Raw genomic sequence first — 17289 nt, 5'->3', positions numbered from 1 at the left:
TAGGGCACTTTACTCTACTGCCCCATGCACGCTTTGACTTGAAGGGATTAGAATAGAGTTGCCATCTCCTTCTTCCAAGGTGACATGTCTGGACATTATCCCTTCTCGAAAACAGGCGGCCCGTATCCCCAACTTTATCCATCTGAATATCCTGTCACTCCGAAAGTATCGCAAAGATTCTTTTAGATAATTATTGCAATGAGGGTTTCTTCATCCTAAGTGAACATATAATATGTAATGTAATAAATCTGGAACTGGCTTAAATGCTATTATTATGATCATGATTCAATAATAAATGCCTCGTATAACATAAAATAAACATAAATTAAGTTGTTTTAGTACGTAGTATAGATACAAAATGCAAAACGTATGTTTTTGGTCCGGTACACAACAAATAACTGATCTCGTCATATTTTATTGCTAACAAGGTCAATTCGTAATGTACTATGGTAATGTACTGGATTTGCTGTAGTATTTAGTTATAACGCATAGACCAATTATATTGTTTTAAAACGCTTATAGAATGTTTGATTACTTTTGTATTATTAACTATAGATCGATCTCCTATTAAAGTTATTGTTCACATTATATATTTGCATAGAAAATAGTATTTTGTATTCGATTATAACTGATGGAAATAAAACCTATCTTTACATACAAAGTAAGGCCAAATCAAAAATCATCATTCGTATCACACTCCAATCATAAATACTTCACTCACACAATTTTATCCATATTACATAGTCTCCAACTGCAGTTTGTATAACAGATGTACTCAAGGTTCAGGTTTTATATCAACGCTTTTATATAATTTTCTCCCTATCCACTAGTATTTTAACGCTAAAAATCAGACCTATTGAGAAATAAAGGCGCGATTCTACAGTGTATAGCCTCAGGTGTGCATTGTCGATCTCACAAAAGATGGCGTGACTGATGTAGACACGCACACCACTCGCCCGTATCAGGTTCACTAGTTTATTAGCAGCATCATTTATATCAAGTTTGTTGTTTATACAATAATAATTATCGGCTTAATTTTACTTTTTATAAATACCAAGATTTGTCATGTTTTCAACGTGTTTTGGAAAAACATGTATTTTTATGCACAATATATAACATACGTTTGTGGTACAAATACCAAACATTTCATACATTAATAAGTGATTTAATAACAGTGTTTAAGTAACATTAACATGAATTAATATTCAACTATACAATTTACCCGTTACAACTGAGCAAGTGGAAAATGTTAAAAATGTGTTCGAGGAGCAATGATCATTTTTAGTTTATTGGATTTACCAACGCAATATTAATATCAACATTTTTTAAAGAAAACCCTTTATCTTTATGCTTTGTTTCCATTTTCTTATACTAGCATATTATACTGATATTTGAAATATTCTCTAGCATTGCTACAGTTCCATCCCAATGTTACAGTTCACCACAAATACGTAGGGTTTGACAGTGATAAGGCACCAATTTGCTACTCCATAGTGCTCACAGGCTTCAACAACCAGTGTTTTGATCAGTACTGTATAATCTTATGAAAGGAAACGTTATTGTTCACATCCATATTAATGTTGCAGTTCATCAGAACTACGTGGGAATGGGCAGCGATAAGATGCCGTCTCCCTGACTTTGGTGTTCACGTGCGTCTACAACCAGTGTTTTGCTCAGAACTTATGATATGGAGGGAAGCATTATGGTTCATATCCATATCAATGTTGCAGTTCACCAGAACTACGTGGCAGTGGCCGGGATAGGTGCCGTTCTTTCACATACGTCAACAACCAGTGTTTTGCTCAGTACTGTATAATTTTATGGAGTGAAACGTTATTGTTCATATCCATATAAATGTTGCAATTCACCAGAACTACGTGGGAGTGGACAGCGATAAGGTGCCGTTCTTTCTGTCCGTGGTGTTTACATACGTCAACAACCAGTGTTTTGCTCAGTACTGTATAATCTTATGGAGTGAAACGTTATTGTTCATATCCATATAAATGTTGCAATTCACCAGAACTACGTGGGAGTGGACAGCGATAAGGTGCCGTTCTTTCTGTCCGTGGTGTTTACATACGTCAACAACCAGTGTTTTGCTCAGTACTGTATAATCTTATGGAGTGAAACGTTATTGTTCATATCCATATAAATGTTGCAATTCACTAGAACTACGTGGGAGTGGACAGCGATAAGGTGCTGTTCTTTCTGTCCGTGGTGTTTACATACATCAACAACCAGTGTTTTGCTCAGTACTGTATAATCTTATGGAGTGAAACGTTATTGTTCATATCCATATAAATTTTGCAGTTCACCAGAACTACGTGGGAGTGGACAGCGATAAGGTGCCGTTCTTTCTGTCCGTGGTGTTTACATACGTCAACAACCAGTGTTTTGCTCAGTACTGTATAATCTTATGGAGGGAAACGTTATTGTTCATGTCCATATCAATGTTGCAGTTCACCAGAACTACGTGGGAGTGGACAGCGATAAGGTGCCGTTCTTTTTGTCCGTGGTGCTGACAGATGCCAACAATCAGTGTGTTCCTCAGTACCGCGCGCCATCCTATGGAGGAAAACGGTAAGCCTATTATGGATAGAAATCGGTTGGTTCATTTATGGATTACAGTTTTAAGATTACTAATTTTTTAATTTATTACATAAACCATATCCACATATCCTAATTGGTTTCCTACAATTATTTTGAATTTACAATGTAATACTGAGACTGCACTTCAACCATATTCAGACCAAAAAAAGATCCCTTATTAAAATCTCAAATTAGACCAAAAAACGATCCCTTATTAAAATCTCAAATTAATTCCATACCACATATCTTTATCTTGATATTTAGTTACTTAGGTTTAAGTAAATGCCTTACTTAATTGCCAAATTTAAATAGCAAATATACAGATAACATATTATTATAATATGCAGTTTTAATCACATTCATTTGATGATAATCAGTATTTTAATTAAGAATTATAATTATCAGTATCGTCATTATCATCACGTTCATCAGTATCTGCATCGTTGTTAATTTTCATTTTAAATTTTAGTCTTGAATAAAATGTTGGTAATAATTACATATATTGGATCCGAGGAGCTCAACTGTGGGGCTTAATATTTTTCTCAATTGATCTGTGTGTTTTGCCAGCGTTTTCAGGCGTATGGATGAAAAATATTTGCCATTTAATAGAACAACTGTTTTGAGAACTTTCAAAATCAATGTAGGAACTTTAGATTTACAGACTTTGTGTACACAACTCTCATGGGCCATATCCGAGAGCCCAGGAGGTTTAGAGGTAGAAATCCAGGGGATGGATCTTGATCCAGGAGTGACCAAAACTCCCTAGAACATGGTAGTTCCAAGTTCGACAATCCGCATATCCCGGAAAATTCTAAATGCTGGAATGTTTCAGATACAATGAGCTCCTAAACACCTATTGCTTCCAAATGCCTCACTAAAAGTTACAATTCACGAGGGCCAAGACGTTTTAGAGAACAGAAGCTCCAAGAAGAAGACGGGAAAGACCCCAGAGTGCAACACCCATCCGGAGCCTAGGAACATTTAAAGTCATAAAGTTCTGTAGTCACGGAACATTCAGTCACGAGGTCACTCACAGTGCCCAATATCCCTATAATCCCTAAAACTTACAGTTGTGATTTATAGTACCAATGCGTTTAGAGGTTGGGAACATTACAAGATTAGAGCGCAGTGTGGCCGGGAAATACTAGAGGACAGAATCTTCCAGATATATAGATCTTCGACTGGCCGAGAACTTTAGAAACTGCCATGTTCCAAATACCAGGGGCTCCAAATATCTGTGAGATTATAAAGATGAGAAGCTGTTAGAGGCGGTGAAATCTGTACTACAGAGGTCCCGAATCCCTCAAAAGATGGAGACAAGATATTGAAGGACCCGAAGGTCCTTGGCTAAAGGCCAAGACTATTATGGTTGAGATTCCAAAAAAATCCAAAAGTTCAGGAAATCCTAGTACCAATCTTTCAATTGTCAACAATTTTTCAGTAGTCTATTTTCGAAAGTTTAAACTACCACGGAAGCTCCCAGAGACTGATTTCATGATTACTAGGATTATTTGAAGAGTTTCAGGAATAAAATACAAATATTCTTGGCTAGATTTTGTAGATGAGATCAGGAATAGACCTTTTTAATCAATTCATATAGTGCAGTCATTGAAGCATTGTTGGTCCGAATTTTTTTACTGTGAACCGAATTGCATAAAATTTTGGAATTAGGTTCATTTTTACCTTAACTTCAAAAGTGAAAATGATTTGAACTCCGCAACCACCCTGGGGGGGTGGTTGCCACCCCTTCATCGGGAGTGAATTTATTTTTTTCAAAATAACCTCGGATATCGATAGAAGATCTAATTTTAAGCAAAAAATCATCTATAACGTTTTTCGAAAAATCCAATACTTTTCAAGTTATTGGCAATTGAAAATTAGCAATTGTTTCACGTTTTTTCATCGGTTTTTTGCAAAATATCTCCAAAAATATACGTTTATATCGAAAATTGTATAAGGAACACAATTGTAGCAGGTTAAAACAATGAACAATTTTGTTTTTATAAAGTATTCTAAGTGCAATATTAAGCTAGATATTAAAAATCAAAGCCGTTTTTTTTATTTTGTCTGAAATTTAATCGATGTGGTCAATGCCATCTAGCGGCGAGCAGATGCATTTTAGGCATTCTAATAAAAAAGAGTTTTATAGTGCTTGAAAATAAGCTTTAAAATGAGCACTATTAAAAGTCTTTTGCACGTAAAATAAGTGAGCTGTATTGCAAATAAGAGGAGCATCTAATTTTTTTTTCTTTTAAATCAATGGGTTTCGTAAGTGCCATTTCCACCAAAATTAAAATTAATCGTATTCCGCCTAGAATTCAACTTTATTATGAAGAGGGTAATAGATTGTATCAGTTTGGCTGCTTCAGGACACATATTTTTCAAAAAAAGTCACGATTAAAAAAAAATTTCAAATTTTAAAAAAAATCACCTTTTTCATAATATCTCAAAAATGACGACACATACGAATAAAAGTGTAGGTATGAAAAATGTAGGTATATTTCTGACAAACAATTTGGATTTTTTGATTTTTCTGTAAAACAAAAATTGACGGAAATATGATTGTTTAAAGAGCGCGTGGCAGCGCAATCACAGCCTCTCTTAAGCCCTTTAAACCCTTCAACCGTTTGAGAAAAAGGTTTTTTACTATATATTTCAATGAAGGATGTTGTAGCTCTCTTAATTAACTTTACAATGATTTTTTATAAATTGTGATAGCATGAAAATTGAAGGAGTTATGGTTAAAAAACTTATCATATTTTTTTTCTACTTAGTAACTGAAAATTTCGGACTGTGAATATTTGGAGCAATGTGAAAGTACGCAGTATAATAGAGACCCAAAACTATTGTAATGTGTATATATATACATAATATGGCTCATATATTTTGGAAAACGTAGGCATGAATACATACCAACTTTCTTATATGTATTATATAACACATTTGAGTAAATTTTGTATAATTTGTAGAATTATTTTATCCAATAAATGGCAATTTTTTTACTCTAAATTAAATTATTTTAAAATAATATGTAATCATATATATTTACTGTTTTAATTTTAGGGGTAGTTTTAAGGGTAGAAAAGCTTAAGAATATGATAATCATTTTCGAGAGTGTGGAATAATATTTAAAATCCTTTTCATTTTATCAAAAAACATTTTTAACCATTTTTTTTATCAAGGGGTAGTTTTCAAGGGTTGAAAGGGGGTTAAAAATTTGATAATTATTATAGAAAAATATAAAATATTACTAACTCTATACTTACATCTTTTTATATCATACCAAAGTATTTTTGTGTGATTTTTTTCAATTTAGGGGTTGTTTGCAAGGGTTGTAAGATGTTCAAGGGGTTGAAAATGATTTTAATATGAGGTAATTGTGTTATAAAACACTTTAAAAATTTACCACTTACTATTAAACATGTTTTCTAGCGATAAAATGGCTCAATGTCGATTTTTCCATTAAGGGGTTGTTTACACCCCTTAAAAATAATAGGCGGAGTTTCAGATCATTTTCACTTTTGAAGTTAAGGGTAAGGTGAGCCTAATTCCAAAATTTCATGCAAATCGGTTCACAGTAAAAAAATTCGGAGGTAAGACCGTATTTTTTCGCTTCAATGACTGCACTAATAAGCAATCCTAACATTTAGATACTTCTACTAGATATGTTTAGCAATACCTAGATGATCACATTAACCCGTATAGGGTGTTATAATTCAGGCTGCTTTATTCCAAAAGTGGTGTACTGTACACTGTTTTCTAAAAGTCTAAAATTCAGATAGAGGATGATAAATCCAATGTAAAATAGACAATGATATAAATTGTTAAAGTAGTGCACAAGCGTAATTTGCTATGCTATAGAACAGCTTGAGTGTAATAGTTAGTAAAGAAATACAAAAGAGTTGTAAGGAGTAATCATTATTTAATAGAGATGAAGACTAATGTCGATGGAATTTATTTACTTGGGAGCAGACTCAAACTCAGACGCAAAAGCCATGCAGCAGGTCTCAATAGCGTTGTATTTTTAATGTTAGCGTTTCTTCTTTGAAACGTGTTCACTTCGATTAGTCACTTTAGTAAAATATTCAGGTTTAAAAAGGTTGTTTGTGTTCTCCAAACAGAAGAGAATGTTTTTGATAACAACACATCTTGTCATTACTTTTACATTTCCAAAATTTATGTTCCCTCTTTCTGTGCATAACTTAATTGTTTTCTTTAATATTGGAATAAAATTATAACGTAAGAAATAAATATGAAATATAAAGCATGGAACAGAAATATGCTTAGATTCGCTCCTTATTGGTCGTTTTTAATTTGACTAAACAGCAAATAACAAACGTAAATAAAGGAAACATCGCGGCGGTGATGTTTAAATGTTTTGTTGGCTCGTAATAACTTCATGGACAGGTTAACACCACACTTGAATCGCTCCAGCTTTATAAATAACGCAACTTATACAACACTAACAATCGATGCAAAACTCCTGAGAACATTCCAGTTTTGCTTTATATCTTAAAAAGTATCCCTGTTCCTTCCTGCCGACACAGTTGGTGTTATGTGCAGGAAACAAGCTACAAAAATTGTAGTTCCCGTTTGAGTAACTTTTATCCCTCTCCGAGATCTCGGTCCACAACCTTCTTGGATCAGGAACGCGTAAAAGTTAGCCCTGCTTGTTAAAAGTGCGCTGGATAAGAACTAAAGACGCCGAGAAATATTATAACAAGGGCTGAATGAACCGGCAACTTCGTTATTTAACGTCGAGTCCCGAGTCGGACAGCTGAAATTATAACCTGATTAGTTCTGGCAACTGCTGCTAAATTATCCGCACCATGCAAACAGACGTGGTATTCATCTTTCAGTCCCATCTTGCTCTTCATTTGCGACCTCTGTAAAATATCTCTGCAATGTCGCGAGTTTATTTTATTGTCATATTTTAATATAAATTAAACTCAATTAATTTGTTTCTATAAATATCATTCTTCCGGAGTTGTAAAGAATAAAACTATTCTTTAATAGAAGTTTCATTTAAACAACGGTAGAAACTAAACTATTCACAACATAATAAAGAACAAAAAAACATAAAATGAAAAATCAAGTTTTTTGGTTTTGATTGTAATTTAACTTGTAAGAATCTCAGTCCGGAAATGTTGTTTTAATTCAACTGTATCATAATTTATATGTATGTATTTGTATAATATATGTGTTTTTGTCCACAATCATAACTTTGTCTCGAAAATCATGCTCCTAATTAAACAAAAATTCTTTCAAATATAGATGTAACTATTTTAAAAATTTTACGTATATATTCAATAAAATATATGAATGATATAATCCATTGAAAACTTAACAAAATTGTTAAAAATTAATCCTAGCAGAAATTTTCGTAATAATAAATAAATATATATATCTATATATGTATTCACTGTGCCCTTCCTGCATCTCCTTTGTCCACTTATTTCCTGTCTTTTCTTTTTTGTTTTTTTTTACCTCTGTTTTTCCCCCCATATTCCTTCCTATTTGACATGCCCTCTTCAAAGATGTCAAGCTGAACAAGATCTTCCACGGTGTCGTTGTTCAGGTCGTTTTCATATTACTGTCCCTCATTGTATTAAAGATCTTCTTGGTCATTCCGCTGTCGTTCATCGTGTGAATGGGTTCATTAAATCTTTCTCGCCTTTCCCTCCTTAATTGAGATCTTTATTGATAGTAACTATTATTCTAATTCAAAAGTTGCTTACTACTTCCCTTCCACTGTGTCCTATGGTGTTCATAGTTCTTTTGTAGAGAGTAGACTTCATAAATCCTTTTTTTTTACTTTTAACTTGTTATCTTCTAATATGATACATTCTTTTGAAGGAACAGAAAGTTTTTGGTACATTGTTTTTATATTATTAAGAAGAATAAAGCCAATTGTTTTTCTATTCTAGCAAAAAGAGAAAAAGCAATCGGAAGAACTTCCATTGGTAATAGAATACATCAAAAGAACTGCAAAGCAATATTTTTTTGTATTCCATAAGGAATAGATAAAGGTTTAAGTTGTTTATGTGAGACCATTCATTGATTTACTGGCTCACTAAATGACAAAACATAACTTCGTACAAAAAATGAAAAATCCGGAATAAAGGCACATCCAGAAAAAAATTATATGATTGATCACAAATAACTGCAATTAACATTTAATCTTTCTAATATATAGCAATGTATCATAAAACCAACGGAAATATGAAAACCTTCCTCTCTCCTCATATTTCCCTCTAATATTGACCATAACATTATAATACATTAGTTATTTTTCACATGCTGTCATTTGCTTTTCCATCAAATTTAATGTCAATAGTTTCCTTATCTCTATAGATGATTTAAGATGGTTTGTAACTTTTAATATTGCCTATCGAATGGTTGTCTGGCATATCGTATTACATTTTTATAAACAAGTATTAATTTATATATTTAAATTTGCATTATTTTAAATCAGCTCCTTTATGTTTACCACATATAAGAAAAAATAAGGAAATAGCCATTACTATTATATAAGTAGGCTTATATAAAGTAGGATTTGAATCGGATGATTTGAAAAATACATCGCTGTTTAGACCTGTTTCATGACTTGAGCGTCTGAGTTTACGTCTTCTCACAAGTAAATAAATGCCATAGACTGCAAATACCAAAAGTATTGTACAAAACGCACACTTTATTTATGGATATTTTTGACACACACTGTAGGCCTACACTTAAACATATTTAAATTCCTAATACATTCTATTTCCTCGTGATTCGTACTCTGTAACATCCATAAACAGGTGCAATATAGGTTTTCAACACAAATGAGCTAAAATGCTATGTATCTAAAAGTAGTGTTTACATTAAACAGTATATAAAAGTAAAGTGGAATTACATTTCAGTAGTAAACTTGCATGAGAATTTATAGATCAGTAGGAGGTTTGGTGAGAGACGTCGCCGTTACAGTCGATAGTGGTTAGTACAGAACACAACCACGACATATATTGTTTTGGCTGAAGGGTATATCATATTGGAATACATGCGTTTGAATTTATCAGTTACCGATTTCCGAAGTAGCCTCAGATTTTACGTTCCAACCAAAATTATATAATTATCCGACAGCGGCGATCTCATTTTAAATTTTATAATTGTCTGATAGCTAATCAAATAAAAAGGTGATAATACATTGTTAATACATAATAAAATATGGCAATTGAAAGTAAACCAACAGTGTGTATTAAAAGGCTATGTATTCTAGTAATCCATAGTATTATATAAAAATATAATATATGTTCATGCGTTCGTGTGTGTGTGTGTGTGTGTGTGTGTGTGTGTGTGTGTGTGTGTGTGTGTGTGTGTGTGTGTGTGTGTGTGTGTGTCTTTTTTTACTCAAAAAACTACTGTGCCGATTTTACTCAAGTTTTACAAGGACATTCTATGGTGCCTCGTTAACATATAGGCCTATTCTTATTTCAAACGTGTTTTAAGGTGTTCTAAAGTTTCAAGAAATCCTATCTTGGTCTCTAAATTTGTATTTTAGGAAACAAATATAATTAATTTTAAGAGCTGTTTAATGTAATCCACTGTTCTGTGTAAACATTGTTTTATGACAGCACATACATATATTTAATTAATTTAACCACCACTTTCAATTTGTTTATGTTTAGAGCATTGAAAGCTAAAAGCTATAAAGTTAGCATGATAATAAGAACACTTATTTCAATCTTTTCTGCAACCACTATTAACCACCACTATAACAGTTGAGTACTGTTAGATCATCGTGACGTAAGCTCGATATCTTCGCACCTGTTCCCAGATTAACTGGATAGGCAACACAACAAGCAACAAGAACTGTCCTGAGGCAATACAATTCCACCAATCGATTGAGTATTGTGAACTCGACATTGACCTACAACTTGCGACGTGTGTATTGTACTACAATATAGCGCACGTGATGGTCTCCAGTTTATCAGAATGTTGTGTTAGTGCTATTCACTCTTAACAATTAATTATACCATGTACCATGTATAATACAGTGTTAAGTGTAATAATCTTAATGATTTTTTTCAGGGAGCGCAGAAAATTTCTATATCATATTCTCCAAACAAGCCAATGACTGTGAAACAGATATTAAGGTAAGGTTTCTTTGATTGACTGTTCCTATTTGTGATTCATTCGTATTTAAACTTCTTTAGTTATTGGGTCATCAGTCGTTTTTAAAGTATAATGAGTTTCCTTGATAATAACAGTTAAATACATAACTTTTAGTTCAGATCACGTGTTAAAAATTGTATTATTTGCTTCACTCCTGTGCTTTTATTTTCCACACTGTTGCGAATTCTCGCAAAGAGAGAAGACAGCGAAGCACTTGTGAAGAAAGGCAGGGTACTAGTTATTAGTGAACGCTGTGTTAAGAATGAGATTGGAAATGTGTGTTTTGAACTTGGGAAGTAGGAAAAAGGTAAACGTGTTTCTTTTAGAACTGCCCTTATTATTTAACATTGTTAAAATTCATTGATGTAAATAGGATTCAAATGTTCATATGTTATATACTATCGCACTATTATAGATGTAAGCTACGTTTAAAAATGCCATGATTTATAGTCTCTGTGTTTTCGCTAAGTTAGTTTATATCGGTGAAATATTTATAATTAACTGACAGACAAGTAAGTTAATTAATAGACTTTCGAACTGTTGAACATTGAGATCCTGCTCCGTTCATTCCATTGTTCTTCAACAATCCCCGTCCAAATTAAACATTAAAATAAACCTTGCAGTGAATACAACCTAAAAAATATTCAAGTTGTGTATGAAATAAACCAATCCAATAAAAGTAATTCCATCACACGTGTTTATTGGAAAATGTCATGATAGGCTAACCTTTACAATAACTATGTTGACAAATTTGTTTATTCTTAGTTTTTTTTTCCTAGACAACATAAGACCAATGTAACCAGAGTCACTTTTTGAGAATCAGAAATCATTACTACCAATAGACTGGTGATTGCAGTTTTCAATAGCGATTTGAGGTTTTTAGATTTAGAGTTTCATAAGTAATTTCAACCGTCTACAGGTATGTGACCTCCTTCAGTGTTTTCGTTGCTAGCCTACAGAGAGGCAGAAATCGAATATCGTTCATCCCCAAGTGACGTGAGAGGTTCCGCTAAGTGTTAAACCAACCTGAAAACCAACTTGAAAACGATATGCAACTAACTGCTTCTTAACTTCTTATCCATTCATAAGTTTGCTGACATTGACAGTTTTTCCCATGAAAGAACAGCATTCTTACAAACATAGGTCAGTGTTTGATGGTGTTGGATTTACTCTTGAAACTTATCTCATATCGCCGGCAACAGGTTACCTGAACTCTTCAGAGTCGAGTGCCTCAATATCTCTGCCGCATTTATTGACCTCTCGACCAGTCAATAGTCAGGGCTGGTGTATATCCGAGCTCAACTCTCGAGACATGATCTCCGAACTCGGTGCCCGCATACTAGAAATGTTGGTGCTTATGTTTCAATATTTTACCATTCGGGGTTATTTTGCTTTTCACCATTTTTAGCTTATAGCAGTCATAAATTTGTAACTGAGCCTCTTGTTTACGGCCAGAAGCTCCAATTGGCAAATTGTTTTACTTGAGAGTTATTAGTGAACAAGATATGGCTGTAATCACTAGAGTTGAGGATCTGAGTAATGAATCCGTGTTTTACCCCAACGATAAGTAAAACTGTATTCCCTATCAATAACAGAGTAAATATGAGGAGACACTCCTACGAACAATCGGTTATACTAAATGTGTGTATCTCACACCATCTTTTAATTTTCTTTCTTTGTTTTTTTAGGAATAAACTAAAATAGTGCTTACTGAGTTCGTAATAAAACACCGGTAGTAAATCAACAAAGACACTTGGATAATCACGTGGACTCTGTTCTTATTCATACTAAGATCTTTATCTAAGTACACCGTGAGTGTATGTGAACAAAATCATATGCAAACTAAAGCAAATGTTCATCAAGTTAAAATACGAGGCTGATTAGAGATGACATTGCAGATTGACTAAATACCTTAGACGACCCAGTCACACGTATTAAGGAGACTCTGACGTCAGTTTTTCAAAAACTTGATATTTTCATTTTATATTTTTTTGTTCTTCGTTATTTTATGAATAGATTGATACACAATGCATGTATATTTCAAATTACCAAGCCCTAATTAAATTTTATGTCTTATAGCACGTTGTTGATTTTTGAATTTTTTATTCTTATACAAATATAACTTTTAAAATACCGATTGTTTGCTTCATTTTATTTGTCGTATATACTGTTTTTACTCCCTTTTATAGTTTTCATAAAATTAAGCTATCTACAGAGATTTTACAAATCATTCTCTACTCCAGAAACGCGTACAAAGAAAGATTAAAAGTCCAAATTATTCTTTCAATAATGTTCTACAGCCACGGACACCAAACCGAGTTTTTGTTGAACTTGAAATACTCGAAATAGGAGTTTTGAATTATATTAATAATATCAAACTCAGGTTATTTATTTAGGGTTGCAAAAAATGAGAAGACAGACTCCCTCTTGGTCTTATTACTAATAATAACGCATTTTAAGATATTGTTTTCCCTATTATACATGATTTTTAATATATACTTGAGACAATTTCCGTGTTTGAGATTACAGTGAGCTAGCACGTCGGAACATGTCGCAACACGTCGCACCCCCACTAATAGCCCTAGGCGCGGAAACTACGGGCAGGTTAATGACATATTCATCGCGTTCTGAGCAAACCCAATGCATATCTTATTACCAAGTCTTTGTGCTGACAGCCCACAGCCATGACCTCGTGACTTTGACAGGTTTAGCCTCTCAGTGTATGACCTGCCTTAGTCTGCATCGCTGACCCAGGTCACAACTCACCTTTTTAGCTGGTGCAATCGATTTTGGCTATGGAAGATAATCTTAATGTTTAATTCATAGCTCTTTAAGATAACCCCCCTGAATACATGGAAAGTTTAAATCAATTTTTTAACAATCCATGAGAAATTACAAGCATTTCAAGTAGGAAATTGACGTAATTTTACAAACCGGTCCAAACAAAAACAGCTGAAAAATGTAAATTTGTACAATACTAGCGGACCCGGCGCGCTTCGCTGCGCATTTCAATAAGTTTCCCGCGGCTTGGCACGCAATTTCCCGTTGAAAACAGTACACAATATTCACTTATTCATTTTCTATCACATTCTAAACATTGCTGAGATAATTGATAGTCGTTCCTTCGTGAGCTTCTTGGGCGCATTATGAAGGTATGTACCACATTCCTGATACTTCTGTCAAAAAAAAACAATAAGGTTGATTTTATAACATTCTTTATATTTGTAGCCAACGTAAGATAGTAATTATGATATCTGCATTGCTCTTCTGATCAAGCATGAGCATGGTTTATATTAAATAAATATTGCAGTTAAAGGTGAATTTTTACGTCAAATTTGAATTGTATTATCTGGATAGTAAAGTCTATGTTTAACAGTGATTGCAGAAACAGTTTAAACAAAATTTGTCGTTTCTCTTAAGCTTACTCTATGCTTTAAAACTATAAGTGTAGTAATTAAATTATATATAAATATATTTTTTGTCGCATTATATATGTTTACAAAGAACAGCTGATTAAAAATTTGAAAAGACTCTTTCACTTAATAACATATGTTTGCTGCAATGCATTTCTTACGGGTATTTCTGTAACCAGTGGGGCGGAATCCTGAATCGGGAAAGGGATAAAAAGTATCCTATAACCTTCTACAGATCAAGACGAACAAATTAAAAAAAAAATTAGGCGAATCCGTCCAGCCGTTTGTGAGTGATGCTGTTACACACGAACAGTTTCATTTTTATATTTGTACAATATCTGTAGGAGTGATCTTTAGTTTACCAACGATAGTATCTTTTTAGTTTGCACATATGAAAATATGTTGAGAAAATTATAAAAACGTAATTTTCTTCAAGTATACTTAATATAAAAAAAAAATACTTCCCTAAGTCATAAATTGATAAAAACATGCGACTTCTTGAAGCTGTAACTCATGTACATACTATAACAGTTCGTGTTTTTATCTTCAGTCATTTTCATTTCGGCCTGATTACAAAACTGCCTAATTTCTCACTTGAAATGCCTGTAATTGTACATGGAGAGATACAATTCTTTTTTTAAGTATTGCTGTATTCACCGAAGTTAACATAAAAAGCATTCAATTAACATCAAAAATCTTTTTAATCCAAAATGTATTGTATGGTGCTGAAGTTGTTTTATGATAAAATTGTTTTTTTTTTTTATTCATAGTCACAGTTTTCTTCAGATAGAAAAATATGAAAAATTGTCAATGACTCCATGAGGAAGAATCATTTCAAGTAACGCGTTATTATATAAAGAAATATATATATATATATATATATATATATATATATATATATATATATATATATATATATATATATATATAAATATTAACTTACATTATATATATATATATATATTGTGTAAGTTAATATTTTATATGTTTTATATATGTAATTACATACTATATGTTATTTCCCCATTGCAGTCACTTATCATGTATATATGTTGCAAAATATTCCTATCTTTGTCTTTGCTATGAATTAATGGATCTGAAATCTTACAGTTCATGTCAGTTATATCTTTAATTTACTATATTTCTTGTGTTAAGACGGTTTGCAAACACATATTTGATAAGCAATAGTCAACTTTATGTGCGGTTAGTGTCACTTCTTTCCTTTTTTCACAAACTACAAATACCATCGGAAACTAAATTTAACTTATTAAATCAAATCTATAAACGGTATAAAAAAACTTTAACATCCAAAGCAACACGATGGGTGTGTTGTACTCGTATTTTAAAACATTATTTATATACATAAATGATGATTGGAGTAAGTACAATGGTTATAACAACCCGTTACTCGTTACGGTTGACCGATTTCCAGCAAGTGTCATTCTTTACGAAAGAGATTCCAAGGAGTCTTATAATTTAGTTTGAACCATAGGGATTTTGATGCATTTATATTTTTACGCTGCTGAAATCCAGTTTCCAAGTCTAAATTCCGTCCTTCCACCACTGAAGGATAAACTAGACAACTTTGTAAGGCTTCAAGGAGTTTACACCAACAGAGTAAGGAAACAGAACCGATAGGTTAACTTTATATATTCCTATTATAGGTTGTACTGCAATTTCATCCTGGGTGCTATACATCTGACCCCTAAGTAGCTTGACCATAGAACTATACTGCCAGTTCAATAAAATAGGAATCGACTGTGTTTTTATAGAACCTTAATTTGGATTTCATTTCAAATTTAGGAAATTTTAATAAACTTGTAATTATAATTTAGAGATTGTGATGCCTTCTGCATATGAATCTAAAATTCCACCCGTCCTTTCATTCTCTACTCTCTCAAAGGTGTCTGATTAATAACCAGTGATTAAATCTCTTAAAAAGTTGCGTTCATAGTTGACAATTAAGCCATAATGCACGCGTAATCAACAATTAAAGCAATTTTATCACATACTAATAACACCAAATGATCCGTTCAGGCTTACTTGACAATCAGGTATGTAACATGCAGTGTCCAGTTTATTGCGTTATGCGGTAGAATTATTATGTGGTGAGGGGAGATCTGTTCGCAATATAAGGGCAGCTAAAGCTGATAATAGTATCTAAATATTTCGTAAAGAATTTTAATAGATTTGTTTTATGTAATCATCATAAGTCTACCAAGCAAAATATGCATCTTTATGAAGAATTTTGTGATTCGTTATATTATATAATACAACGAATATAGCCTGACAGTATATAATAGAATTGGAAAAGAAACGCGAGTGACAATTCCACGAATTCGAGCAGCCTCTGAATGAACCCCATTCCATGATCACATCTTACCTAACTGTTTGTGAGTTGCGTAATTTGTTTTACGCATAAGGTTCAAAATAAGATTCCAATTTTATTTTAGATTGAAACCAGAAGTTGTCTTTCATTGTAAGTTGCTGTTGTGTATCTTTTATAAAATAAAGAGCTAGCAGTTACGAGTATATTCAACTGTAGAAAGTAAAGTTTATTTCAGAAGATAATATATTAGGTTATTATACAACAAAAACGTCATACCGTTATATTTTAAGTTATCAAACTTTCACCGTTTCATTTTGTTATTAACAATACTTTATTATTATGTGAAAATTATTGCTATGATCATTTAGTATTATTATAAAGATTAGTGTTGCCTATTATTATATTTGTAAGCCTTTATTCTTATAATCATTCCTAATTATTCTATCTGACCGTTCTTTTAAATAACTCAAAAAATTGTTTTCTATAGTTGTTAGGAATGTTTTAATAACTACTGCAGAAAACAGCTTTTAACTCTTACATATTACTCCCTACGGATACAAAGTAACACCGATCTCTTAGGAAATGGAGTAAGCCTTTTAATCCTATTTACAGAAAGTTCTACTTATCATAGATGGTCGGGAAAAAATAACTTGTCAGTCCTTCAGATATGTTTGGGTTTCTTAGGCAACTAAATCGTTTCCCTGCATAGAAATTTAAACAAATAATTACTCGGATTTAAAGACTAACAGCTGTATTTATGAGAATAAATCAAACATGTGCATTTAGTATATAGTATAGTATATA

At 32.6% G+C, this 17289-nt stretch overlaps 1 protein-coding gene across 1 annotated transcript in view; it reads left to right on the top strand.

Moving 5' to 3' along the window:
- The window catches only part of LOC124361252 (GTPase-activating Rap/Ran-GAP domain-like protein 3), a 102455-nt gene that overhangs the window by 51138 nt on the left and 34028 nt on the right, over positions 1-17289 (top strand). The window contains 3 exon segments of the mRNA XM_046815297.1: positions 2460-2554; positions 2557-2580; positions 10660-10724. Of these exon segments, the coding sequence (XP_046671253.1) occupies positions 2460-2554; positions 2557-2580; positions 10660-10724 (184 nt within the window).

This window comes from Homalodisca vitripennis, chromosome 4 (assembly GCF_021130785.1).
Source record: "Homalodisca vitripennis isolate AUS2020 chromosome 4, UT_GWSS_2.1, whole genome shotgun sequence".
NCBI classification, from domain to species: Eukaryota; Metazoa; Arthropoda; class Insecta; order Hemiptera; family Cicadellidae; genus Homalodisca; species Homalodisca vitripennis.
Note: the sequence above shows the minus strand (reverse complement) of the source record. Positions and strands in the feature narration are given on the sequence as shown.